Below are 27561 nucleotides of genomic sequence, written 5' to 3' on the forward strand. Positions count from 1 at the left end.
TGAGTCTTTTTTTCTTAAAAAAAAAAAAAAAGGTATTCACAAATGCCAGACCTAGAAGACCTAGAATTCAACAAATTCCTTTTTCTCAGAAGAAATTATTCAGTGGAAAACTTTACCGCTTGAGACTGTGGATTCTGCAGATTGTTCTTGGAGTTTGGTGCGTGCCTTTGATTACTCATTGCTGGCTTTTTGCTCAATGATTTGTGCATGAATCTCCTCTGGCGGAGGTTAGTGTGGCCTCAGGATGCTGTTCCCAGGGGAGATACTTTTTTCAGGCTGAGTTTGCAAATCATTTAAGGCTGAAAAAAAAAATAATCCCTTTAATACCCTTTACAGCAGTTCACAGTTGAAAAACTTGCTGTTTGTCCCTTTTTGTTTTCTGAGCTTTCAAGTAACTTTGGCATTTGAAAAATATTCAGGGATCTTCAGAGAAAATGCTTGTGAGGGAAGTGAAATGTTTAAGGATAAGAAGTCTTTGACTTCAATGAACACTTAGAAAATTTCCAACCATAATAGTTTGCCATTCTTTGTGTCTATTTCCCTTCAATTTCCTTTCTTGTTTTCCTTTTGTTTGTTTATCTGCTTGTTGCATTTGATTGAAATTGCTTCCTCGACTCTTGTTCAGTCGGAAGCTCTCCCAGGGTATGCTGCCTTAACCAAACCGAGCAGACCTTCTGCCACATATCATCCCCACGGGCTGGACATGAAACTTGTCCCCATGGGCTGGACAGGGTTGTCTTAATGCACCACATCCCTTCTAACGTGGGCAGTGAGGCAGACCTGGGCGGCTCGAGTGGGTGATTAACTCTGGACCTGAGCGTGTCTCCACATGCCGGCACAGTCGCCAGCAGCCTCCAAGGGCAGGGCAGGAATGGAGCAGCTCATTTCCCCCCTCTCTGAGGAATGAAGGGAATTTTGTGTTGTGTGCATGCAAGTTGGGGGCAGCCAGCCAGTAACTTGGATGTGGCCCTTGAGCTTATCTTGAAGACAGGGAGGAAAAGCTGAAACGATGTGATCCCAGCACCCTGAAATGATACCTGGGTTCTGCAGATGGGCAGGAGGCTGGGGACAACCTCAGGTTTGACCGGCCTTAGAAATCTGACACAAAGGGTGTGTGCACACTGGGGGAAGGACGAAAAGGCTCTGGGTAGGAGCCTGACACCCCAGCTACACCAAACACAGCCTGGGCCATACCCTTTGGACACCCCATCGTGCTCATCCCGGCAAACAGTGGGAACGTGAGGGCCTGGCGGGAGCATCGCCGAGCACCACGATCATCACAGGCACCCGGGGCGCGGGGATCTGAGCCCTCCCGCCGGGGGATTACCGCCCGGCTGCTCACGGCCACCGGGCCCGGAGGGGCGCGGAGCGGGGGCTGCGCTGGGCGGGCGGGGCAGCCCCGAGCCCCGCGCTGCCCCCGGCGCTGTCCCGGGCCAGCCCCGCTCCGGACGAGCCGCGGAGCCCCGCGCGGCCCCCGGGCGGTGCTGGCGGGGGGCGGCGGGGGCGGTGCCTGCCCGGGCGGCGGGCGGGACGCGCCGAGCGGGGCCGGGCCGGCGGAGCGGGCGGCGGCGGCCTGGCGGAGCGGAGCGGAGAGGAGCGGAGCGGAGCGGGCCCGGCGGCGGCAGGTACGGCCCGAGGGGGCGGCGGCGCAGACAAAGGGCGGGCGGGGGAGCGGGCGGGCGGCCGCGCGGGCCGGGCCCGCCGGGCCTCGCACCGCCCCGGCCGGGCTGCGCCGGGAACCGGGCCCGGCGGTGCTCCCGTCCCCCGCCAACGGCGGCACACCCCGCCCGGCCCCGCGGCGGAACGGCCCGGTGCCCTCGGGAGGAGCCGTCCCGGGTGGAGCGGGGGGCCGGCGGGAGCTCCCCGAGCCGAACCGCGGCCCCGCCAGGCCGAGGGGTCTCGGGGCTCGGAGGAGGCGGCGAGGCCGCGCCGTGCCCGGGGCTGCCGTGGCCCCGCCGCTCCGGGCACCGCCGGGAGCAGCCGAGGCCAGGCTGCAGCACGGTGCCAGGCGCGGGTGCTCGGCCTGGGGTGTCCCCGCTGCCGAGCAGTGCGAGTGGAGGTGGATAAAACCGTGCGGGAGCGGAGAGCCAGGGCAGCGCGGCCAGGACACCTGGAGGTGCACACCTTGCGCATGGCACGGCTGGCCCAGCCTGGCTGGCGCTCCTGTGGAGCACCACACCACCCCCTCTTGAAGAGGTCCTGGCATTTTCTCCCCCGCTGGTGAGCTCCTGGGCCGCTCGTGCATTGCTGTGTGTATTATCTCCCCAAGTCTTTTGGGTTTGCCTCAACCACCGCACCAGGCTGTCCCCTGCAGATGGGGGCAGCCCCTGATGCCCGGCCGCACAGAAGCCACACCAGCTTGGGCGACCTTTGGCATCACCTGGAAGACTTGGCTTTCTATCGAGGCTGGTGCTCCCTCCCAGCACTGCAGTCATATCCCAGCACCGGGACTCTTCCATCTCATGATCCCAGCCAGCTGCTGCCCCAGCACACCATGGGATGGTTGTCTTCCCACTAACGGTGCTTGCAGGGCTGGGAAACCGGCGCCTTGCAGTGCCCCTTTGTCACCGGCAGCCTTGGAACAGCAGCTCTTCCTGCAGCAAAGCAGCACCTTTGTTACTCACATCTCGACTGTGGTTTTTACTGGGCTGGGCTGGTGAAGATGGGGAGGTGAGCAGCCCCGTGCCTGCTCCTCTCAGCTGCACATGGGGACCACAGCTGAGGAAGCTGCCCTTTTCCAAATAAAACAAGCAGGACAAATTCAATAGGAAATAAGTTCCTCTCTTCTGAGTGAACTTGCCGTGGGTGGAGAAGAAGGAAATTAAACAATAGAAAAAACGTGCGGGGCTTGATATGGCAGGAAAATAAACCCCAATGCTGGTGGCCTCTGGCAAAATGACTGAGCATCTTCCCTTTGCCTGTGTCAGTGTTCATTTTGGGCAAGGATAGTGAAGGCGAAGCTCATGTTTCCCAGTGCCCCTCCATGGCTGGGGCATCCATGTGTGGGTATGGGGAAGCCAGGACCTCCCCATGCCACCCATTGCCCAGCCCCAGTACATGCCATGACACCTCACCAGCTACAGCCCCCCAAATCTGCCCCTTCCAACCTAGAGCTGCTGGCACAGGGCACAGATGCTGCTGGGGAAGCTCACACACACAAAGCCCTTCCCGCTTCCTGTGCCTTTGGGAAGCTGGTTTTCTGATATGATTTTGTTTGGGAAAAAAAAAATCCATTGGAAAATCCATGCCACCAGCATCCAGGCAAACAGACTTTTCCTGACAGGTTGTTTTGGGTTTTTCCCCAATTCCTGTGTGTCTCTGTCAGTACTGTAGAACAGGATGTATTTAATTTGCTGTTGGTGGTAATTTAAACTGAAGGAAGAAGACACCTCGTAAGTCAAAACCCAGGCTGGAATGAAGAGGCAATGATTAATATTTTCTTCAGTAGCGTGTCATGGTGAAGTATGGCACAGCCGAGTGTGTCCCTGCTGCAGAGTGTCACCATCATCGCCTGCTTTTGTAAGCAGGTTTGATTTTGGGATATCTCTGGGTGCTGGGCTGAGGATGGAGGGCTGTGGTCTCACCAAGTTTCCCATCTTGGCCAGCTTCTGACTGCATGCTGGAGATGGAGATGCTCTCTTGGCTCTTTGTACTCTGGGGCAGAGTCATGGAGGGTTTCGCTTAAAAGGGGTTTTTTGTGTAATTCTGCCTTCTAGATGTACGTTAATGAGCTGTGTTTTTATTTTTGGCTGTTGAGGTAGAGCTTGCCAGAATAAGGTTAGGACTCCAGACAAGAGAAGCAAGATACTACGTTTCTGTGTCTTGTCTTTGCTTCATGGCCTCAGAGGACAGGGGTTGCCAGTCTCTCACTGATGTTTCCAACCCTTCCAACTTCAGGACAGCCCTTGACTTCCCTGTGTGTTTTTGGCTGAGGTGGTGGCATTGCTTTGTGCCATTGTCACATGTATGTTGGTGGTATTGGAACTTGACACAGGGGCAGGAGGACCTCAGTGAAGGGAAAATAGGATGCTGCTTTCTTGGAGACCATCCTGTGAGCCTTGAGGGCTGTGCCCAGTCTGCAGGTGCCAATGGGAGATGATGCCCTTGTGCCCCCTCTGTCCCCAGGTGTGGAGGAGCTGGACAGCCCTCATGCCAGGCCCCTGGAAGGGCTGGATGGGTCTCACCCTGCAGACACGGAGAGATGGTGGCCTGTAGCTTGTGATTCATGTTGTTTTCCTGCAAAAGCCACTGTCTGTAATGGCAGAAGACTGATCAATATTGAGCTGTAAATCCCTGTGTGACTGTGGGCAGTGACAGGGGACTGCCACTGGGAGCACCTCAGTTTCCATGCCCTCTCCAAAACCAGCAGGACCTTGCTGCAGCCTCCAGAAACAGGACACTACCTTCTGCACAACCTTCAGGTGGCACAAGCCTTCCTAAAGGGGTTTAGTAAGGCCAAGAGATCCCTAAATGGGAGGTATCCCAAGAGGAGCTGCTCTGGTATTAATGAGTGGGCATGTCGTGAGTTCAGCCCTGCTACTGGTCTGGTGAAAGCTGTGGAATTGGAGGTTGTCTTGGAAAGGTCAGGACTCTCTTCTAGGACCTCTGTCCTGTTGCCCTGCTTCTGCCAGGGAACCCAAAATATCTTGGAATTTACATTCACTAATGTAAAGCGGGAAGAAGTGTCTCCTGTCTCTGAGCTTGGGCATGTTGAGGGTTGGATGTAGTGAGGGATGTCCAGCTCAGCTCCCTCTGCCTCATGGGGAGATGTGTGTCTCACCCCAAAGCTCTGGGTATGCTTAGGAAGGATGGCAGCCCCTAGGATGTTGCTGCTCCTTGGGGTAGCCTGCTGCTGTCCTGGCTCTGCTTCCCATGTCTGGCAAAACCCAGATAGCTGGGTACAGGTATCCAGATACAGGGCTACAAGTAGTAACCTTTTAGCCACTTGTCAGCACTCCACCAAGTATTCCCCTTCCTTCCAACACTATCTGCATCTTCACAGCCTTGTACAGGCCTACAGCCCTAGGCTAAAGAAAGGGGATGCATTAAAGAGTGTTAGCCACAGTTTTGAAGTATGGCTGAGTGCTGTCAATGCCTGGACACGTGGCTCAGGTCATTTTCAGTCTCCTCCATCGGGCTTGATCCATCCCTTGCTGTGCTGGTGCGCTGCTGGTCTCATGGATTTGCGTCAGAGAGTGGGATTGAGGCCAGGAGGGGAGGAGTTGGTGCAGGTGGGGCATGACAGGTTGAGCATTCACTTGCCTTGGAGCCCCTGCAGAGAAGGAGAGGATAGGGCTGATGCTAGAGCAGAAACCAAACCAAAGCAACATACTTATCCTGGACATGCCATTAGGTTCCTGCACCCTCAGACCTGGGTCTGGAAATAGGAGAGGCAAGAGGCAGCTCAGTTGCTTGTTGGGGGCAAGTGTTGCCTTTGCCAGTGATGTTCTAGGGGGTGAAAACAAAACAAATCTCACAAGTGTCCCCTGTGCTCTGTTCCTGCTCCCTGTGTTTTCCCTGAGCTGCTGAGCCTTGCAGCCTCTGGTACATTTGAAGGGTGACAAAGTTTACATGCAGAGGTAATGTCTTTTATTAGCCTAACTAATACCTTTAGGAAAAAACAGATGTGCTCTTGGGGCTGAGAAATGCCTCAGCGGCCAAAATGTGTCGCTTTTTCCAACTGTGTCCATTGGTCTAATAAAAGATCTGACCTCCAGCCTGTCCTGGCCATGACCTTGGAGCGTGCAGGCCCTGGAAGCTGCTGCCTGTGCATCAGTGTGTGCTGCCCAGCCCTTCCCAAAGGACCTGCCACCCCAGGAGCCCCCCCTGGAACACACCCACGGCATGGCAGGGGCTGCCCTGACCCCTCATTCAATGCTGGCTGCCAGCACAGGGCCCTGAGGCTGCTTTGGGCTCCTGGCGGTGTCTGCAGCAAAGTGGAGGTCAGAGGCAGCTCAGCAAAGCACTGGGACATCAGGCAGGATGGATGTGGTGTGACAGGAGCATCCCGGGGAGCCCCTGGGAGGAGGGAGCAGCTCCATCCTTGCAGGGATTTCTCTGGAATGTGGGCACTGGCAGAGGGGGTGGGTTGCTCTGTGTGAGCTGGTCCATGCTGTGGTTTTATGGATTCTGCTTTGCAAAAGTGCTGGTTTGGGGCTGGGTTAGCACTCACAGGGCAGCCTGTGCTCCCCTGAACAGCTGGCAGGGTGGCTCTGCTCTCCTTGCTCTCCTACCAGCTTGGGAAGCTGTCGAGAAAAGGAAGCAGCTGGCCCATCCTGTGGGGCTGGCAGTGCTGCCATGGCTGAGCACAGGGAATCGCTGCTGCCTCAAGGCTCTCTGAGATCCAGTGTCACCCTCACGCTCGTGGCAGGACCAGCATCTCTGCAGGGAAAGTCTGCCCAAGCCAAGTGTCAGAGGCAGCAAAAGGTGGCATCGAGGGGTTTTCAGTCCATGTTTTTTAGGTAAGAGTCCTTGTGCGACCTGCCTGTGAGAGGGCAGGCTGCCACTCCAGTGAAATATAAAAATGCATGTGAGATTATTTTCCCCTCATTCTTTTCCCTTTTAAAATGCTTGGGATTCAGACCCCGATTATCCAGAAAGGCTCTTGGGTGCTTGGAAAGCCACAGGAACCGACACGGCACATTTCGGAGCAGGAAAACCCAATTCATTGAGTGGATTTTTTCCCCCTGTGAACCCACTTAAAATTCATGGGGAGTTTTGTCGGTAAGAACCTGTTTCAATTAACAGACAAAAGAAACTCTCCTCGTTAAGCGCCTCTTTCAATTAAGGTTTGGGAGAATTCCCCAAGCTCTGCTCCGAGGCTGTTCGCGAGGATTCAAGGACAAAAAACACCCCTGAGGAGGAGTCACCTGTGAAGGGCTTCTGCTTTTTTGGGGGGGCTGCAGTGGCACAACCCAAACCATAACCTGGCTGAGGAGTGTTGGGGTGTTTTGTTGGGGTGGTGTTGGGGATCATCAGTGCTGAGGGATCAGCTGCCCAACCCCAGTGCTCCTGGGGCATAGGAAAACTAATGACTGCTGCTAATTGCTGGCCTAGTTTGTGGAGGAGACTGATTTAATGTGGGGACTGGGAGATGGTGAGTGCTGGTCCAGATCAGAGTGCTGAGGACAAGGAGGGTGGGAGCCACTGCTGCCCCAGGATCAGAAATGGGGTGACCTCTGCAGAGGATTCCTCTGTACAGCCTCACTGATGGGGCTGGGGCACCTTGGGGCTGGGGAACAGAGTGGGAGATGGGGATTAGCAGGGACAGGACCTTGGGATGTGGGTTTGAGATGTGGGGTTTGCTAGAACTAGTCTTAGAAACCCACCAGTTAGGCTTACCAGCTGTTCTGCCATGAAAAGTTTTAATCATGGGCTTCCATAAACAACCCAGTTTTTAGGGATTTAGATTAAAAAAAAAAAAAATCAGGTTTTTTCTCCCCTAAAAATTCAGCATATACATGTCACACACACTGAACCTTGCTTTTTAATCCCTCTGCAGGCAATGAGCTGTTCTCATGATTGTTTTTTTGAAGAAAACCTGAGAAAAACATTACTTTTATCTTTTGCAGTAAAACTGAAGTGCTAACAGGGCTTTGTGGGTGAAAAAAAATGCCTCTTCCAGAGCTGGACACTTTGACTAAAAATAAATTTTTTTAAAGTGAAAATTCTTAACCACTTTCACTGGTCTCATTGCTCATATTGGTTTCTTTTCCCCAGGAACAGGAAGGTGGTGGGCAGGCAAAGCCAGAGGTTTATTTCCAGAGCAGAGTGAGTGTCAGGAGGAAGCTTAATTTGGCAATCCAGGTGAATGGTCCAACTGCTCATTTCTGACCAGGCTCTATAAATCAGATCTTAACAAAAAAGATCTGAGAAAAAGGGAGGATTTTCCTGCTGAAGTCCTCCTGGGGTGGAAATTCTTCAGACTTTATAAATCACAGATGAGTTTTCCTGATACTGCCTTGTGTCTGGTCATACCCAGCCTGTGCAGGAAGGGGAGAAGCTGAGCCATGTGTGTTTGCAGTGGGAGCAGCACCAGTGGCTGCCTGTCACTGCCTATCCCAGGGGCAGCTGCTGGGGCTGCCCTTGTCCATTTTTAACTTGGCACCTCTTGGGGACTGGTGGGAGGCTGGTGTCCTCAGGAAAGGAGCACAGGGATTGTCCCTCTCCCAGAGCAAGGTGTTTTTCTCCCTGGTAGGTTGTAACTACTGTTTGCAAAGCACTTAAGCAGCCTGTGTAATTACTACTAAGATGCTCCTTATCTGGCATTACAAAACCTCTGGCAAGTGGGTGACTGGGACAAGCTCTTTTCTGCTCCTCTGTGTCCTTCTCTGTGTTTTCCTCTCTCTGTCTGCTCCTGCCCAGACACCCAGGCTTTGCAGCTTGGCAGGAGGCAAATGGATGTCGCTACAGCTGTCCAGGTCTCTTGGGCCCGTCCTAAAGGCTCATCCAGGCTGTCAGAACATGGGAATCACCTTGGTTTTGCAGTGTTTTTATGCTGGGTTTCTCTTCCTGGGCTGCTATGGTTCATCTCCTGTGACCCAGGGATTGTGCCCCAGCTCCAGGGGCATCCTGGTGGGATCATCACCCTACCATGCACCGCAATAAAGGAGATCATTTCCTGATTGTGCCTTCTCTTGGTCAGTGGGTCCAGCTGTGGCTGGGGAGGGAGGAGATGGGGACAGGGACAGCCAGTGGTCCTTCACACCCTGAGATAGCTCTCTTCCCTTGCCAGTGCTTCCAGCTGCCTGCAAATATTTCCAGTCATAGCTGGGATCACTGTCATTTAGAGCTGATAAAGGCAGCAGTGCAGAGGTGGGTGTTTAAAGGCCATTTTTCCATGCCAGTTACTTTTTAATTTTCAAAGCAACCTCCCCTGTCTTGAGCTTGCAGTTGTCTCCTGAATAATGTGATGGCATTAATCTCCTCTCTAAGGACATGCTTAGCTCAGTGGTTTTAGATCTGTAGCCCTCTAAATATTACCAGTGAGTGAAGGGGATTCCCTCTAGAGGGAACTTAAACCTATTAATAATAATTTAGCTGCCTCTTGTGCATCTTTTACAGGTAGTGCTTATTCCCAGGGCTGCAGGGCACCACTTGGTGATCTCTGGGGATGCTGGCAGGGGTTCCTGAGATGTGGGAGAGACAGAAGATGGGGTTGGACATGCACTATCCACCTGCTGGGGACCTGATCCCCAGCCTGGCCAAATTTAGACCTTCCAGTAGCCTTTTGCTTTCAAGTGGGAAGTGCAGCAGATGTGTAGGTGAGGCTGATCCATCCACATTCCCTGCAGTGGTCGGAGAGGGGAAGGGAAGTGTTGGAGCGAGCAGGAGTGATTGCAAATCGCTGAGCTGTGCAATGCAATTTAGCATCCTGCCTCTAAATCCTCCTCCATCCATGCTTAACCCCCAGGGCTGGCTCACATGGAGAAGTGGAGCTGGCACGGTGCTGAGGAGGTGATTAATCAGCGGTGGTGGGCCTCTCCCTGCACTGATGAGGAGTGAGAACCAGGGATGCCCACCCAAAGGGTGCCAGCAGGAGAGGAGCAGGGTGACCCATCTGGCTGGGATGTTTAGGATGTGGCTTCATCTTTGTGGGTTGAATGTTGGAGGTTTTGGAGCTCCTAGAATTGTGGACCAAGGTTCTTGCACAGAATCTTGAAGTATTTTCTGCATGACAGTGGATGCCTGCTCTTCCTCTTCCACCCTTTCCAAAGTAGTACAAAGGAAATGTGTGAGCAATTTCTTGCTCTGTCACACCCATGGTTTTGAGCTCTCCTCTTGTTTATGAGCCATGGGCTTGGGACAGTTGATTTATCCAACATATGGGACTTGTGAACTGCCTGATCTTCACTGCTTGCACCTGCAGTCAGACCTATTCCACTCCCAATAAATCAAACCCTGCTGTGGTTGTCTTCTGGGATCACTGACCTTTCCTTGTCCTCCAGATATGTTTGCACTTCCTTGCTTATATTCAATCCTTCCATTGCATCTCTGCAAAGTCTCACTGGAATTTAAAGGAAGAGTGCTGTAAGCCACTAATGGAGATGGTTTCATTCCCTCTCATCCCATCTGGTGCCTCCCTGACTTTCTGGGGTGCAGTGGTTCCCCAGGCAGCATTTGTGGAAAATAACTCTGAGCAGGGGGAAACCACCATCCCCAAACTGCACCAGGGGGTGTGTTTTGAAAAGCTTTTAAAACATTTTTCCTTTCCTCCTGCAGCTCTCTTAGATTTGAAAAGCAAAGGGTTTCCCTGTCCCCTGGTTGTGCTCCGTGCCCGCCCTGGGGTTGGATCCGGCTCCGCGGGGCGCTCCGGGCTCCCAGCCACGCCGGGAAGCTGCTTGGATGCTGATTGTGTTTGTCAGGGCAGCCGGATTAAGAGCACAGTGGCTAAGCCTCCTCACTGAGCCTCCTCTCCAGTGGAGTCTGTGCCAGGGCATTGCTCAGAGACCCACAAGAAAAGAGCATTTTCCAGGGCTCTTTCTCCGGGGGTCCTTGATGTGCAGCTGTGGCTGAGCACCTGCCTGGAGATGGGAGCCTGCCAGCACCGATTTTGGGGGCCTGAGGTCTGTGTGTGAGACTCAGGCTGACATTTCCAGCTGGTGCCTTTTAAATAACCACTGTGGTTTTAAAAGGCACCTTAGCCGCATCTAAAAATCAGGTTAAAAGGAAGTTTGACCCTGGCTGTCACCTTGCCAGGTCTTGTGGTTTTTTAAATTTTGCCATCTTGTTTCTGTTTTTGTTTTAGAAAAGCTGTTGGTCTCAAGGACTTGTTTTGTGCTTTGGGGCATGAACCTGCTTCCTTCTCTGGCAATGAGCTCTCCCACCACTGCTGGGGCTGTGCAGCGGTTTGCTGGGCAGGATGCAGCCAGCACCCACTGCGTAGGGGAAAGCCCTGGGCAGGAGCATCCCCACCCTGCAGCATCACCCCAGAGCCCTTGGCATGCTCCCCATGGAGGGTTTGCTCTGGCAGTGAACTGGCAGAGCAGGATTCCTGCCTGCTTCCTGCCACACTGGCAGGTCCTTGGGGCAGGATGCTGCCAATCCCAGCCCCAGCTCTCACCTGGCTGCTCTAGGGGTCCAGTGCTGGCCCCCTGCCTGGGCAGGCTTTGACGTGGCAGCCTGGGGAGACTCAACCAGAGTCTGGCCAGGGATGCTGTCTCCAAAGCCTGATCATTAAGTACCTGTAATTAAAAGCTCTTAGGAGAGAATGGACTAATGAAGCGCTCTTGGAAGTGGCAGGTGATGTAGATGCAGAGCCCTCTTCCCTGTTTCACGGAGGGTGGAGCAAGGATGGACACACAGTCCTGTCCATCAGCTGCTGGCTCTGGTGCTTGGCATCAAACCCACTGCTGCCATTTGCCTGCCTGTCACTGTGGGAATGCAGCTGCCAGCACCCTCTCCTCCTGGCAGATGAAAGAAATGGAGAGGGAGTGGGATGGCACAGCCAGGTGCTGGATAATGCATTCCCAGCTCACTGCATCCCTAGGCAGGGAGGTGCAGGGAAGCCTCTGCACAAGCACATCCCTAAAATCAGCAGACCTGGAGAAGTGCCCTGTCCCAAAACCCCAGCAGTGCTGTTGTCTCAGGGATGCTGGAGGGGCAGAAGGACTGAGGTGGAATAGACAGGATGCACCTCAGGGGGGCTAAGGAGAGAAGGTGCAATCTCTCTTGATTGCCTGGAGATCATCCATGTGCACAAAAATAAATTACAAATCAATAAACCCAAGTGTTCCACCATGCCCAGCACAGACAACAAGGGGAGATTGCTGGTGTGTCCTGGAGATGGTGAAGGAGGAGGAGACAGTGATGGAGGCTGCAAGAAGACTGGCTGCCAGCAGCACCTACAGAGGGCTGGCTGAAGCAGTGCCATGTTGGCAGGGTTGGGAAGCACTGCCTGGAGCAGGAGTTGCTGCTGGGAAGGGCAGGGATGACAGGATTACCCTGCCAAGCCCCAGCCTGTAATCCACAGTGCTGCTCAGCCGGCCACATTTAATCCTGTTAGGAGCCCGGCTGGTCAGGGTGTCAGCAGGAAGGGTGCTCAGCCACGGTGCTGGCAGGGCACAGGGAGCTCTCCCTGGGAGGAGCAGGGACTCCTGCCCTTGTCCCCAACACTGGTAATGCGTCTGGGGACAATGCTGTGAGTCACTTCTTTTCCTTAAATGCATTGGCCTCATCAGTCTGTCCCCTAGTTGGCTTCACCTTCTGGCAAGCAGTGCTTATTGTTTTCCTTTTCTTTTTTCAAATGAGCCTTTCACAGGGAAGACAAAAATATTCCCAAGGTCCCTTTGGTTCCATGTGGTCACTCCTGCATTCCCATCTCGGTGACCTTGGCTGGCGGCTCGTGGCTCAGCATTGAGCCACCCAACTGGCAGGCTCCCCATGTCCCTCCCGTGTCCCTCCCTGCCAGCCGAGCTGGGCCATGGGGGCTCAGACCACCCCCCATTCTCCTCAGCAGAGTGCAGCTCCTGCTGGGCACAGGGAAGAATGGCTTGAGGTACCAGATATTCACTGGGGTCTGGGGTCTCCCCTCCATAGCACCTGGTGATGCACCTGCACTCCAGGTGCACCCACAGCCCGGATCCCACGGCACGGCTGTGTGCCGCACTCCTGCTGCATCCCTGGTGCCACAGCATTCTTGTGCAAGCCCTGGCACGCCAGTGAGCTTGTGAGAACTCTTCTGGGGCTGTCAGGCTGGCAGAAACAACAGCAGCAGGTTGGCACTGTCCCTGCCCTCTCATCCCACCCCTCTCTCTCTCTCAGGGTGCCGTGTGGAGCCGGGGAAGCAGGGATCCGCCATGCCCACATTCCCAGCAGGATCCACGCCGAGGCCGCCCGCCGCCCCCTCGCCCCACTGAGGCCATGGAGCTGCTGCTGCTGCTGTTGCTGCCATCACCACGAGAATTTTGGCTCAGCACAGGGACTCTTGGTGCCTCTGCCATGGTGACATGAAGCAGACGGCGAGGGACGCCGGACTGCTGGAGGGGAGAGCCTGCACAGGCAGCCTTCTAGTATTTTAATTTATTAGTAGTATTCAATTTGATTTTACCTGATTTTTTGTTGGTTGGTTGCTTGCTTCTTCCCCTCCCCGGGGCTCGTGAGGGGAGGGGGCGGGCAGGGGAGAGGGACCCCACCTCACCCAGCGGATGCAAGGATGACTGTGCTGGCCAGGGCCCGGCGGGGTATCTGGCAGCTCTCTCCGCAGGTGGTGTTGCTCCTGCTCTTTGCTTTCTGCCTGCTCAGTGTTTTCGTCTCTGCTTATTATTTATATGGGTGGAAAAGGGGCTTGGAGCCCTCTGGGGACGTGGCGGGGCCGGACTGCGACGAGCCCAAGGTCGCCCCTTCCCGCTTGCTGCCACTGAAGACCCTCAAGGTGGCCGACTCCTCCCGCACGGACCCCTTGGTGCTGGTGTTCGTGGAGAGCCTCTACTCCCAGCTGGGCCAGGAGATTGTGGCCATTTTGGAGTCGAGTCGCTTCAAATACAGGACAGAGATTGCCCCGGGCAAGGGGGACATGCCCACGCTGACCGACAAGGACCGGGGACGCTTTGCGCTCATCATCTACGAGAACATCCTCAAGTACGTCAACCTGGACGCCTGGAACCGGGAGCTGCTGGACAAGTACTGCGTGGAGTACGGCGTGGGCATCATCGGCTTCTTCAAGGTAAGGGGGCACAAGGGGCAAACCAAATCCCATGGCCAGGCTTGATGTGAGCCCTGTGTCCTGCTGCCCCACAGAGACTTTGCCCTCCCCATGCTTTCTACAAGCAGCATGAGTTGGTGTGGGGCACAGGCTTCTAGCAGAGAAGCTCTCTCCCTTTGGAAGGGCTGTGTAGCCTTTGGAGATTTTGGGAGGAAAAAAACACACTTCTGGGATCAGTCCAGTTGCTTTTAGCACTTGTTTTCTAGCAGTGACCCTTGCTGGGGTTTGCCAAAAGCATGAATAGATATTTTGCTCAGCAGCCCTTCTCCTGCGCAGGGCTCCTAGCCTTGGGGCACTTTGCACATAGGACATGAGCAGGACTGAGTGTGTGAGGGGGATGAGGGCACCCCATTCTCCAGAGAGGAAAGAGAGAACCCAGAACCTGGATCTCAAGGGGTGGTGAGCTGCTGCCTCTGTTGCTGTGGCTGTTGGTGAGCTCACCCCAGGTGAGCCCCTGCCTTGTCCCCAGTGTCCCATCTCCTGTAGCTCCCATTTTCCCCATCAGGCTAATGAGAACAGCCTTCTGAGTGCCCAGCTGAAGGGCTTCCCACTCTTCCTCCACTCCAACCTGGCGCTGAAGGACTGCAGCATCAACCCCAAGTCGCCCCTGCTGTACATCACGCGGCCCAGTGAGGTGGAGAAGGGTGTGCTCCCCGGGGAGGACTGGACTGTCTTCCAGTCCAACCACTCCACCTACGAGCCCGTCCTCCTGGCCAAGACCAAGTCAGCTGAGTCCATCCCTCACATGAGCGTGGATGCTGCCCTGCACACCACCGTGATGCAGGACCTGGGCCTCCACGATGGCATTCAGAGGGTGCTCTTTGGCAACAACCTCAACTTCTGGCTGCACAAGTTGGTCTTTGTGGACTCGGTCTCCTTCCTGACTGGCAAGAGGTTGTCTCTGCCCCTTGACCGCTACATCCTGGTGGACATCGATGACATCTTTGTGGGCAAGGAGGGCACACGCATGAAGGTGGAGGATGTCAAGGTGTGTCTGTGCTCTCCTGGCTGGGTGGGCAGGGCTGGACTCTTCTGCTTGCTCAGGGGTGCTCCAGAGATGGACTTTCCTTCTCCCTTCTCCCTCTGAGAGTCCCTCTGCAAAGCGCTCAGGGACATTGGTGCTTGCCCTGATGTGGCAGCTGTCCCTGAGGCCACACGCTGAGGACACTTTGCTTTCTCTCCCCTTGTCCCAGGCACTCTTTGACACCCAGAACGAGCTGCGCACCCACATCCCGAACTTCACCTTCAACCTGGGATACTCAGGGAAATTCTTCCACACAGGTGAGGAGGGCAAGGGCACCGCTTCTCCTGGGTGCTGTACAGCTGGTGCTCAGAGAGGATGCTGTTGGGCTGTAGGAGAGTCCTCAGGCATCCCACCCTATTCTTCCATCACCTGGCCACCAAGAGGGGCTGGCCCTCCCCCTGCCCCAGCTGCTCACACAGCTCTCTGTGCTCAGTGGTGACAGCAAGTGTCGTGCCACAGGTACTGATGCTGAGGACGAAGGTGATGACCTGCTGCTGTCCTACGTGAAGGAGTTCTGGTGGTTCCCCCACATGTGGAGCCACATGCAGCCTCACCTCTTCCACAACCAGTCGGTTCTTGCTGAGCAGATGACCTTAAACAAGAAATTCGCTGTCGTGAGTAAAATGCTTCCTGTGGGGTTGCTTGTGGTGAGGGGAGGATGGTAGAAGAGGAGCAAAGAAGATTCCCAGGGAATACCCCCTTCTTGCTGGAGCAGAGGGACCTGGTGACATTAAGTCATGTCCCCCATGTTGCAGCTGTGTGGGTAAATCCATTTGTACTCCAGTAACTAGAGCTAAAGGATTTATCTGCAGCAGCCAACTTGTTGCTGTGGCAGTGAGCTGCCCCAGTGGCTGTTCAAGGGCTGTGCTCTGCAGCTGTGCTCACCTGGCCTGGAACTGTGGGGATGCAGAGGTGCAGCCCAGGGGGATGCTCAGCCTGGCACCATGTGAATGTGTGCTGGTGATGATGTGGGATCTGGAGCCGTGGCTGTGCTGGGAGGCTCTGGCTGGTGGAAACTCCCTCTACAGGCTGGACTGTCAGGGACATGTTTGGTTTAAAGGGAGCCTCTGACCTTCAGCTTGGTCTTGTGCTGTCCTTTGTGTGACACTGACACCAGTTCATGCTGTGATTGACTGACAGCTGTCTTGAATCCAAACTGGTAAAGCCAGACCTGTTAATAATTGGATCCTGTGGCCTAAGAGAGGGATCTTCAAACTAACTTGAATTTATTATCTGATAATTACAAGTGCTTAATTAGAGAGAGACCAGACCTTTCCTACTTAGGATGGGCAATGTTCCGGCTCAGAATTTCCAGGCTGTTTTGTGTCTACTGATACAAACCAATCTGCAGACCTATATAGCTGTACCTCCTCATTCTTCACACAACAGCTTGGCTGTGGCTGTTCTGTGGGTGACAGCAGAAGACAGGGATGAGGATGGTCTGAATGAAGCAGAGGAGTGGGTGTCCACCCAGCATGGCTGCTCCTGGGCTCCCTTTTGTGGAGACAGCCAGGCTTAGGAGAGGATGCAGAAGCACAAATAGACACTTTGTAGCTGGGAATGGAGAGGGATTGGTTTGAGATTTTGGGGTCTCCACAGTCACCCATTCCACACTCTGTTCTCTGCAGGAGCATGGCATCCCCACAGACATGGGGTACGCTGTGGCCCCCCACCACTCGGGCGTGTACCCTGTGCACGTGCAGCTGTACGAGGCCTGGAAGCAGGTTTGGTCCATCAGGGTGACGAGCACGGAGGAATATCCACACCTGAAACCCGCCCGCTACCGCCGTGGCTTCATCCACAACGGCATCATGGTGGGTGCTGCCCTTTGTCTCTGGGGCCTCTCTTCTCCTGCCTCCCCCACCAGAACCAGCACCTCGGGACGTGGTTTCTGTGCAGCTCCAGTTTGAGGGGGTCGTTCACCCTTGCTCATCCTGCATGGGTGAAGCTTGTGTGAGGACGGTTTTTGGTGTTTCCATCTGTCCACATCCTTCCTTTCTGTGTACAGATTCAAGTCAAGGGTAGTGTGGGGCAGTGGAACTGGTCCTGGCCTCTGAGGGATTGAAGCCAGGTTCCCCCTTATTTTTGGGAAGGGATGGAGACCCAGCTCTCAAAGCCTGGGAGAGGCCATGTGGCCATTTCATTGCCCTGGTTCTCCCACCTGTTCCATCCATATCTTTTTCCCTGCCTCAGGTACTCCCCCGGCAAACCTGTGGCCTGTTCACACACACCATTTTCTACAATGAGTACCCTGGTGGCTCCAGTGAACTGGACAAAATCATCAACGGGGGTGAACTGTTCCTGACTGTCCTCCTGAACCCTGTAAGTACTGCCCAGGGACAGAAAGACAGATGTCTTGCAGAGCTGTCCTGGCCCTGCTGCGGGAGATGTCCCCAGTGTCCTCAGCCAGGGTGGGGCCATTTGTGGGATGGCTGCTGGGTGAGGCTCCACTAACCCCTGCTCTGTCCTGACTTCAGATCAGCATCTTCATGACCCACCTGTCCAACTATGGCAACGACCGCCTGGGCTTGTACACCTTCAAGCACCTGGTCCGCTTCCTCAACTCCTGGACCAACTTGAAGCTGCAGACATTGCCCCCTGTGCAGCTGGCACAGAAATACTTCCAGATCTTTTCCGAGGAGAAGGACCCACTGTGGCAGGTACCCCTGTGCCTATAATAGACCTTTTTTATTGTGCTGGGAGAGGGTAGTGGGGTGCAGCTGGCCCTGCTTTGGGCCTCAGGTAGCTTCCAACCTGGATTTCTTTCTGGTTCCCTTTGTAAGCTGTGCCTTTTCACCTCCTGCTGGTTCTGCAGGCAGTGCCAGAAAGGGGTTTGTCCTGTGGACCTGGAGATAAGCCCAGTCTTTGTCCTGCCTGCTGAGCAGGGTGGCCTCCCCTGTGTCTGCTGAGACTGGAGGGGCTGAGCAGTGGTGTGGGGTCCCATCCAGGCTGCTCTGTATCTGATCCTCCACACTGTTTCAGGATCCCTGCGAAGACAAACGACACAAGGACATTTGGTCCAAAGAAAAGACCTGTGACCGATTCCCAAAGCTTCTCATCATTGGGCCTCAAAAAACAGGTGATTCCCTTCACCTTCAGTTCTGTGAGCATGCTGGGGGGATTGGCAGGACCCACAAAGAGCCTCTGTCAGCCCTCCTGCCCTGAAGCAGAGCTTGGAGGGAGGTTTGGCCTGTGTCAGCTCCCTATTTCTCTCTGTCCAAAGGAACCACTGCCCTTTATCTCTTCCTGGGGATGCACCCGGACCTGAGTAGCAACTACCCCAGCTCAGAGACCTTTGAGGAGATACAGTTCTTCAATGGACACAACTATCACAAGGGCATTGACTGGTGGGTCTCTGCATTGTGGGGACTGTGCTATGGGGGAGTGCCCATAACTTTGGGAAGGCGGGCAGTGGTGCTGTGAGATTTCCCTTCTGAGTGTCTGAGATGTCACCTGTGAGGGCGGTGCTGGGGCCATCTTGTGGTGCCTGTCTGCCAGCCTCACTCTGTGCCTTCCCCAGGTACATGGAATTCTTCCCCATCCCCTCCAACACCACCTCTGACTTCTACTTTGAGAAAAGTGCCAACTACTTTGACTCTGAAGTGGCTCCTCGGCGAGCTGCAGCCCTGCTGTCCAAGGCCAAAATCATCACCATCCTCATCAACCCTGCAGATCGAGCCTACTCCTGGTATCAGGTCAGCCTCTGCCTCTCCCCTGGGTTGGGCAGCCCTGTGGGTTTGGTTTGGGATGTGGGGTGACTGTGGCTGAATGAGGACACATCGTGGTGGCCTGGGAGCTGCTGCACCTCATGGGCAGCCCAGGATTGGGTTACCCTGGGGACAAACCTGCCTTGCTCCTGCCCCCTTTCTCCGGGCAACAACAGACAGAACAAGAGGACACAGTCTCAAGCTGCATGAAGGGAGATACAGGCTAGAATTAAGGAGGAAGTTTTTCACAGAAAGAGTGGTCAAATACTGGAATAATCTGCCCAGGGAGGTGGTGGAGTCACCATCCCTCGATGTGTTTAAAAAAAGACTGGGATGAGGCACTTGGTGCCATGATCTAGTTGAGGTGTTAGAACATGGGTTGGACTCAATGATCTTAAAGGTCTCTTCCAACCTAGAAATTCTGTGATTTTCTGATTCTGTGATTCTGTGACAGCACCAGCGAGCTCACGACGACATGGTTGCCCTGAAGTACACGTTCCACGAGGTGATCACGGCGGGGCCCGAGGCGGGGCCGCGGCTGCGGGCGCTGCAGAGCCGCTGCCTGGTGCCGGGCTGGTACGCCACCCACATCGAGCGCTGGCTCAGCAGCTACCACGCCAACCAGGTAGGGATGGCAGCGACCTGGCACACACACCTTCTATGAAAAATCCTTTCCTTAGGATTTTTTCCTCCTGAGAAGCTGAGAGGCCTCAGGAACAAAATGTAAACAATGGTTAACTGCTGCTGTGGAATGCAACAGGTGCATCTGTGATTGGTCTCATGTGGTTGTTTCTAATTAATGGCCAATCACAGTGAGCTCTCTGTCCGAGCCACAAGCCTTTGTTATTATTGCTTTTTTTTCTATTCTTAGCTAGCCTTCTGATGAAATCCTTTCTTCTATTCTTTTAATATAGTTTTAATATAATATGTATCATAAAATAATAAATCAAGCCTTCTGAAACATGGAGTCAGATCCTCCTCTCTTCCCTCATCCTAAGACCTCTGTGAACACTGTCACAGCAACCAGTCCTACAGCACTCACCCACGCAAGGATGTGGGGGAAAGAGATCTTGCATCCTTTCCCCTGGGAGCTGTTTTTCTTAGACCATTCAAACTACGGGGAGAGGAGTAAAAGTACTTGGAGAAGGGGCAGAGGAGAGGTTCTGTGCAAGAAGGGAGCCTGGTGATGGACAACACACAGTGATGGCCTTGTGTGGGTTGCCACAGCAGGGTTGAAAGGGAGTGGGGGCAGAAGGCTGTGGGTGGCTCTGCAGGGTCACCCAACACTGACCCTCACTCTTGGCCACAGAGCCCTGAGGCTGCCCTGTCTGGTGGCACCATGGCATTGAACAGGACAAAAATAGCTGGTGAAGATGCCCATAGTTCAGGCTGTCTGCAGGGAAAATGGGAGCTGGATGGCAGCCCTGCTGTGACCCACACAGTGCAGCACTGCTGGAGAGCATGGGATCAATCCCTGAATGATTTTTCCACTGTTGATTAACCTTATAAAGTCTTATTAGTTGCCTGCTGCTAGTGTAATTGCTGTGTTGCAATCCCAGCTGCCTGTGGGTTGGGTAGCCCTGAGCAGAAGCTCTGATGTTGTCCTGGGTGTGTCCTGGCCCTGGCTTTAGTTGCATTTCATTTTCCAGCAGCCAGTGTAAGGGAGCACCAGGGCACTTTGGTATTTAGCAGGTGTTCTGGTGGCAGATTTGGCTCCAAGGTGATCTAAGGTGTGTTAAAGGTGTCCTCTTGCCTCAGGAGAGCAGGGCTGGAGCCAGTGACACCTCACCCCTGTGCCTTGCTCCCTGCAGATCCTGGTGCTGGATGGCAAGCTGCTCCGAACAGAACCCGCCAAAGTGATGGACACAGTCCAGAAATTCCTCGGTGTGACCAACTTCATCGATTATCACAAGACCCTGGCGTGAGTCCTTCCCCAGCTTCTCCTTCCTCCACCCTGCCACTGCTCCCATGCACTGCATGCCCTGGGGACACGGACCCAGAGCAGCCCCCAGCCCTGGCCTCTCCACAGAGCTGCTGTTGAGCTGCATGAGGCTGAGGTTTCACCTGAGACTTATCCAAACACTACAGTGAGGTCACTGCAGGCAGCCCAAGAGCAGCCCTGGGCTCGTGGAGGAGGTTTCAGCATTTGTGACACAGATGATGGTATTGAGCCCTGGCACTCCATCTCCTCATAAATGCATGAGAGGAGCTGCTGGCTGTGTGGCACCTCTGCTGGTGTCACCTTGCTCTGAGCCTTCCATTAAACCCCACCGTGGGAAGCCTCCAGAGAGAAATAATAATTTACCTCTGCCATGGCTTGTCTATGTATTTGTCCACTCAGGTGCTGTGGGGCACTTGAGGGCATCCAGGGACAAAAGTGTCACAGAAAATGGTAATTAAACCCAGGTAGACTCTGCTCCATCAGGGCAGTGAATGAGCCTTGGTGGACTGCTTACTGCACAGCTGCAGGGGGGTCCTGTGGTACCAGGGAGTTGATGACAAGATGTTAGTTGGGCTGTGGATTCCAGAGGTGGAGAAGTGCCCTGTGCAGGGCTGGACAGCAGTGGGACCTGCTTGACAGGATGTCCATGGAAGGTGTGAGGGGGATAAGAGGGCTAAGGCAGAGCTCTCACTTCGCAGGTTTGATCCAAAGAAAGGATTCTGGTGTCAGCTTCTGGATGGAGGAAAAACAAAATGCTTGGGAAAGAGCAAAGGGAGGAAGTACCCCGAGATGGATTCGGATGTGAGTATGCAGAAAGCCTCCTGGGCTGGCCCTGAGCAGGGCTGTGCTGGGCTGGTGGGCTCCAGGCGGGTCCCCTGACTCTCCTCTTTCCTCTCTCGTTGCAGTCACGCTCCTTCCTGCGGGACTATTACAGGGACCATAACATAGAGCTCTCCAAGCTCCTGTACAAAATGGGGCAGACTTTGCCCACCTGGCTGCGGGAGGAGCTGCAGAGCACCAGGTAGCTGCTGCTGCCACCCCCAGCAATACCTGAGCGGGGCTGACCCTGTGCTAGCAGGACCTTCTCAGCAATACCTGGCCTTGGAGGGGACCCCAGGAGCACACAGCATCACTGGAGGCTTGGAGGGGATCCCCAGGAGCGTATGGCTGCACCAGAGGCTTGGAGAGGACCCCCAGGAGCACAGGGCTCCACTGGAGGCTGTCTGAGCAGTGATCCAACTCTGCAATCCCTGTGCTCCCACCTCTCTGCCTGCCTCACACCTGTATCTCTTTCATTTTATTTTTCCTTTTTAATTCCTCGTCACTTCCCACCCTGCTCTGGCATAGGGAAGTGGCACAAATCCCCCCTTTCTCTGCTCAAAATGGGTTCCAGCTGCCTTGGGCCTGAGAGCAGCACCAGAGCTGTCCCTCACTTCCTGGTCCAAGGGTGGAGGAGCTGTTCTGGGTGCACTGTGGTGACTTTGCTGAGCTGGAGCAGAGGGATGGAGCTGGTGGAGACCCAAAGCACAGGGGAAACCAGACCCACTCCTGCCATCAGCTTCGTGGCAGGAAACAGGAGAGTCTGCTGGATTCCCCCAGCACCTACTTGGAGAAGCTGAGAACAAGGTGGATTTTCCTTTCAAAGACTGGGGCACAATTTCTTTTGTCATCTCTGTCATCATATTCCAGCTCCTCAGCCTCTGGCTCCCCCTCCATGGGCAGTGTGGTGGGGATGTGGCCTAGCAGGAGAAGGGGCTGGCATGCTGATCTGGGCATACTGGTCCCAGTTTGCTCATGACCCCCAAGCCCTTCCTGTACTCTTGTACACACGTGGTGTTTCCTGTGGTAAAGCCAAGTGGTGCCCAGCACACCCTGGCATGGAGGAGAGCTCGGGGACAGAGCAGACATTGGGATAAAGGCAATCAGAAGAATGCTGAGAGAACTTCAAACCTCTTGAATATTAAAAACGAAAGTATTTTAATAATGCTGGGTTTTAAGGGGGTGGGGTGGGGGGGTGTTCATTTGGTTCCCATTTTGCAGGGAGGTGTTTTTTCTTCAGTGCCAGGATTTGTACCTAAACCCCGAGGGTTTTACATGGTCTCTTTGGTCGTTAGACATGACAAGGACAAAGGTCAGAGGGGAAACAGGAAGATTTCCCAGTGGGAGACACATCTTTGTGCCAGTGGGGCTGCACAGAGCTGCAGCCTCTCCCACGCCCTGGGATTGCTGGCAGAGAGAGGAGACTGAGCCACCACGGGTTTGCTGGGATGTGGGCCCACAGTTCCCCTTGGGCAGAGCTGCCCTGCAGGGTGTGGGATGGCAGCAGTTCCATGGGAGGGGAGCAATGCCCAGTGCTGCCCGAGGGGGCCAGGGCAGTGGGGTGGATGGGGATGGCAGCAGTTCCATGGGAGGGAGGCCATGCCCAGTGCTGCCCCAGTGGGGCCAGGGCAGTGGGGTGGATGTCTCACTGCCCTGCTGGCAGCAGCATTCCCACCTGGACGTTCACAGGAACCTTGTAGCCCACCTGGGGCCACGGGGGCTGTGCTGGGGAGGCTCCCAAGCACTGCTGTAGGGTCCTCTTGAACCAACTGCTAATAAATGGGGGGGCTCTGGTTTTATTTGCTGTTGTTGCCTGTGTCTCTGCTCGCTGGCGTGATCCCGCCCTGCCCCTGGGGGTCCTGGCTGCCTTTGGGACCATCTCTGTGGGGTTTGGAAGGGGCTGTGTGGGAGCAGCTCTCCATGCACGAGGTGGCAGCAGCTCTCCAGTCCCGGATCCGTGGATGCTGCTCAGCTCCCACAGCCTCCTCCTCCTCCCGGGACAGCATCCAGCACCGCCTGCCTGAGCACTGGGGAGGGATTTGTGGGGCCGGGGGTCCCTGCTTGCCTTTCCCCCCTGCCCCACGCTCCATTCCCTGCCTGCCCGAGCCTGCCCGCCCTTCTGCTGCTGCCGCCTCCCCGCTGCCTTCCTGGCCGGCCCCTGCCGAGCGCCGCAGGAAACCAAGACGGAGCCTAATGAATCCCAGACGGCTGTGTTTGAACCTGTCCGAGTGACAAACGACGTGTGGTGCCGCAGGAGCCGCATGGAGGGAGGAGAGGGGGCTGCAGGGGGAGATCTGGGGGAACCATGGAGCTGCTTGCCCAGGAGAGGAGGCTGCTCATTCCCTGAGCTCATTCCCTGGAGCACATCCTGGCCAGGCACCCACCACGGTTCCATTCCTGTGTCCCCATGCCTAGGAAGAAGCATTCTCCAGCCCCAGATGATGTGTAAGGAAACTTACATATTGGCCCTGGGCTGCCCCAGGTGGGCCCAGCTGGTGTTCAGCTTAGTCCTGAATTAATTGCTTGTTAATTAACAGGTTCATAAGCACAGCTCAGCCCCATGCCATGGCCCCGGGGTGCCCAGGAGGATGAGGAGGTCTCTGCCCTCCCACAGCCACAGGAGAGCACTGTGTGAGGGAGGATCTGTTCCCCTTGCCTTGGCACCAGTGATGTTTTTTAGCTTCTGCCAAAAATGTGCAAAGTTGGCAAAATCCTTTCTGGGCTGAGCAAGGGCCAGAGGCTGGGCAGCTGCAGCCAGCAGGCTCAAACCCTCACTGCCCCTGGACTGCAGGGCTTCTCTGGGCTGTCCCTGCTGCAGCCTTGTCCTGCAGCCCCCTACCAGAGACCCCACGGCAGCCCCTGCCCAGCTCTGAGCTTCCACGAGCTGCATGGAGCACTTGTGGCAGTCAGCAGCTCCCTGGGGCTCCCAGAGGAGCAGATGAGGATGCTCCTGGCAGCCCCAGCCTGCAGGCAGGATGCAGTGGCCATGATGAGGGCTGCTTTCCAGCCCACAAACTGCTGTGAGGTTGAGTTCATCCCTGATGGCTGCACTCTGCACCTTGATTCATCCTGCAGCGTGCCCTGACACGTCCCATATCCTCGTCCTGACACATCCCACCTCCGTGCCCCAACGTGTCCTGTGTCCTCCTGGCTGTTGGGATGTGCCAGGGAATCCCTGCTGGAAATGTCTGCAGGAGGGACAGGGAGCACAGCTGTGCCTGGGCTGCTCTTCTCAGGGGGTCAGGGAGTGCTGGTGGTGCCACAGCCCAAACAGGGGCCAGGAGGGACATGGGCAGGGAGAGATGTGGGCAGGAGGGATGCAGGGAAGGAGGGATGCTGGCAGCAGAGTGCAGGGAAGGGATGATGATGATGATGATGATGATGATGATGATGATGGTGATGATGTGGCAGCAGGGTGCAGAGCTCACCTGGCTGGGCTCAGGGCTGGAGGCTGCAGCTGCAGGCAGTGGGGTAACTGATAGAGATGTGCCACTGAATGCAGGGACCTGTGGCCCCCTAACCCTCTCCTTGTCCCCAGCACAGCTGAACAGACCAAACCAGGATCCCACCCCTAGGTGCCTCACTCGATTTGAGACCCCCAGCCGTGGGAAGGAGGGGTTGGAGAGGGGTTTTGCAGGGAATGAGGTGGCAGTGGCAGCTTTTGGGGTCCATGTTCACCCAGCCAGCTCCTCCTGCCTGCTGCCAGCAGTGCCCTGGCTCCTTGTGGCTGCTGGGATGCAAACCCCTGCAGAGGGATATTGTGCCTTCCATCATCTGGTGAGCAGGGTGGGTGGGGGGACAAGAGACAGAACTCTTGGATGACTTGAAAGCCATCTCCTGTGTTTGCTCCCCAAAGCAGATGGAGGTGGGGGTGCTCAGCAGTTTATGGGTGGGATGGGTTCCTCCTCCATTCACTCTGTGCTCTCCCCAGCCTTCTCAGCCTGCTGAGCCTCGACATTTAAATCAAGCTTTACAATGAGACTCAACAGAAATCAGAATTATTTCAATCAAATTATATCTAAACCACAGATTTAGCTTGAAGGCATGTCATTGTCACTCCCCCATCCCTGCTCCTCCAAAGAGGCACACAGAAGGGCCAGAGCCCAGCCAGCACTGGGCTGTCCAAGACCTTGGCTCTGGAATCCATGCAGGAGTCAGGACAGGCCATGGACACAGCTCTCTCACAGGCTGTGTGTGCACCCAGTCAGTAACAGAGATCCCTGACCATGAGGAGCTCCCTGAGAAAGGTGTCCCCAGCCCAGGTGAGGGTAAAGCAGACACTGCAAATATTTCATACTGTGGCAGGACTGTGAGCACAGCAATGGCTTCACCTCCTTCCACAGCCCTTTGCTGCAAGCTGGGGGCCTCCCAGGGGATCTTGTCATGGACAGGGAGGTGACAGAGGTGCTGCTGGAGAGGCTCTGTCTGGGGTCATGCTCCTGCTGGGATGATGGGACCCTCATGGAAGGTCAGATTCAGGGCTGTTGAAAGCCTCCTGAGGCCCCAGGTGGTGTCACACAGTGCTGTGTGCTGGGAGGGGACTGTGGCCATGCCAGGCCCCCCCTGGAGAGCTGTGTCCCTTTGCATCCCCACCACAGCTGCTGGGATGTGACCTTGGCTCTGCAGCCCTGACCCTGCTGCATCCTTGTCATGGGACCTGTGATTGGAGGGGAATGATGCCTGGAAGGGGGGAACCGTGCAAGTCAGCAAGTCCTTGAATAAAAGCCATGCAAAATATTTCTTTTAATGCCTCTCATGATTTTAAAGTGACATATTTACACTTTGTGATAAAACAAGACTAAATCCCAGTGTCTGAAAAAGTCAATGTATTTGTTTACATGTTCATGTTCATCTACCCTTTGACTACAAAGCTGATATAAATGGTTTTGTAGATCTACATTTTCCTGTAAAGATTTATAGCTCTTGTTTCAAAGATACAAATGTATAGAATGTCTCCTATACATGCAAAGCCATTTATATATAAGGTATTTACAACGCCTAAGACTGTAAACACAAATTGCCCATTTTAAATGTCACAGCCCAAATCAGAAAATGCTGGGGATGCAAAATAGACTTGAAATGTCAAAGGACAGATGACAAAAAGATGTTTCTTCCATCTGGGAAAATTCTTATAACCAATTTCCATTAATCCCAGCTTTCCGGTGCTGCAGTTAACCCCTTAGTGTGAGTGCTGTTTGTTCAGAGATGTGTTCATGGGCAGCTGGGCCCTTCCAGCCCCCAGAGCTGCTGGGCTGGTGCCCCCTCAGCCTGCCCCCCATCCCAGCCCTGCACTGCCCCTCTCCCTGCATCCCCCTACCCTCCTGAAGGCGCCTTTGTCCCTTGCCCTGTTTGTTATTGGAACCAGGTGTGGGAGCAGCTCCAGCCTGGGGCAGCAGGGGCTCCTTCCCAGGGCTCTGGAGGCAGGGAAGCACTGGGTTTGTCACCCCCAGAGGGCACAAGGGGATGGACTGAGGGGCAGCACTGAAGGGAGGACCCAAAGTCCTCAGTGCTGGAGGTACTGATGGCGGGCAAAGCTGGAACCAGGCAGGTTTTGCATGAGTGGAAAAAGATAAAGGCTGATAAGGAGGATCTGCTTTAATAATGCAGGGGCCAGCTGGGAGGCAGGCTGGGGTGTCCTGTCACGTCAGGAGGCCGAGGATGAGGAAAGGGTGTGGGGGCATGCTGAGCCCTAAAGAAAAGCAAAGGCAGACACTAAACAAGGCCCCAGACTCTGAGGGGGGCAAAGGGTGACAAGATGTGTGTGATTCTGGCCATCCTGGCAACTTTTCCTTGAGCAAATCCAGCTTCTGGCCACGTCAATGCAGATGGAACTTGTCTGAGCTCACAGAGAGGCAAATCCCATGCTGGTACCAGCACATTCCCACTGACAGGGGGCTGGCACTGCTGTGGGGGTGGAACTCAGCCCACACAATCTGTAATTTTCAACCATTCTAATACTTCTCCTTGGCATTTTAAGCCCCGTGGGGACTCGGTGGCCTTTGTTTGCTGGTGCTTTCGGGTTGCTGCCCTCCCCAATGATCCCAGCACTGCCCAGAGCTGCTGGAGCATCCCCCGTGTGTCCCTGCCCTTGTTCCTCCCTGGGGCAGCATCTGCAGCTCCTTTTCAGGGCACACTTGGGGAGCGAGAGAGGAGAAGCTCGGGAGCCAGGGCTGCTGGAGGGGCTTTCCAGCTGCAGGCACCGAGCAGGGAAATGTTAAAGAGTTCCCGCTGCTGCACATCTGGCTTGAGTTTCACCGCTGGAGCCTCCCGCGCATCACGGGGGGCGCCGCTGCCGGAGCCCGCGGGGCCTGGGGAGCCGTGCCGTGGGTCCCAGCGCCGGGGCGGGCAGGGGAGGCTCGGGGTGTCC

General features: G+C 55.1%; 1 protein-coding gene across 1 annotated transcript; it reads left to right on the plus strand.

The window, feature by feature from the left end:
* Window positions 1-1591: 1591 nt before the first annotated feature.
* Window positions 1592-22993, plus strand: NDST1 (N-deacetylase and N-sulfotransferase 1). The gene is made up of 15 exons (XM_059483777.1): window positions 1592-1625; window positions 12763-13663; window positions 14208-14690; window positions 14896-14983; window positions 15186-15340; window positions 16355-16540; window positions 16920-17048; window positions 17204-17386; window positions 17709-17805; window positions 17950-18073; window positions 18247-18421; window positions 18888-19058; window positions 20245-20354; window positions 21074-21176; window positions 21281-22993. The coding sequence occupies exons 2-15, from the start codon at window positions 13154-13156 to the stop codon at window positions 21398-21400; spliced, it is 2634 nt and encodes an 877-aa protein (XP_059339760.1). The 5' UTR covers window positions 1592-1625; window positions 12763-13153; the 3' UTR covers window positions 21401-22993.
* The last annotated feature ends 4568 nt before the right edge of the window (window positions 22994-27561 follow it).

The sequence above is a fragment of the Ammospiza nelsoni genome, chromosome 16 (genome assembly GCF_027579445.1).
Source record: "Ammospiza nelsoni isolate bAmmNel1 chromosome 16, bAmmNel1.pri, whole genome shotgun sequence".
Taxonomy (NCBI): Eukaryota; Metazoa; Chordata; class Aves; order Passeriformes; family Passerellidae; genus Ammospiza; species Ammospiza nelsoni.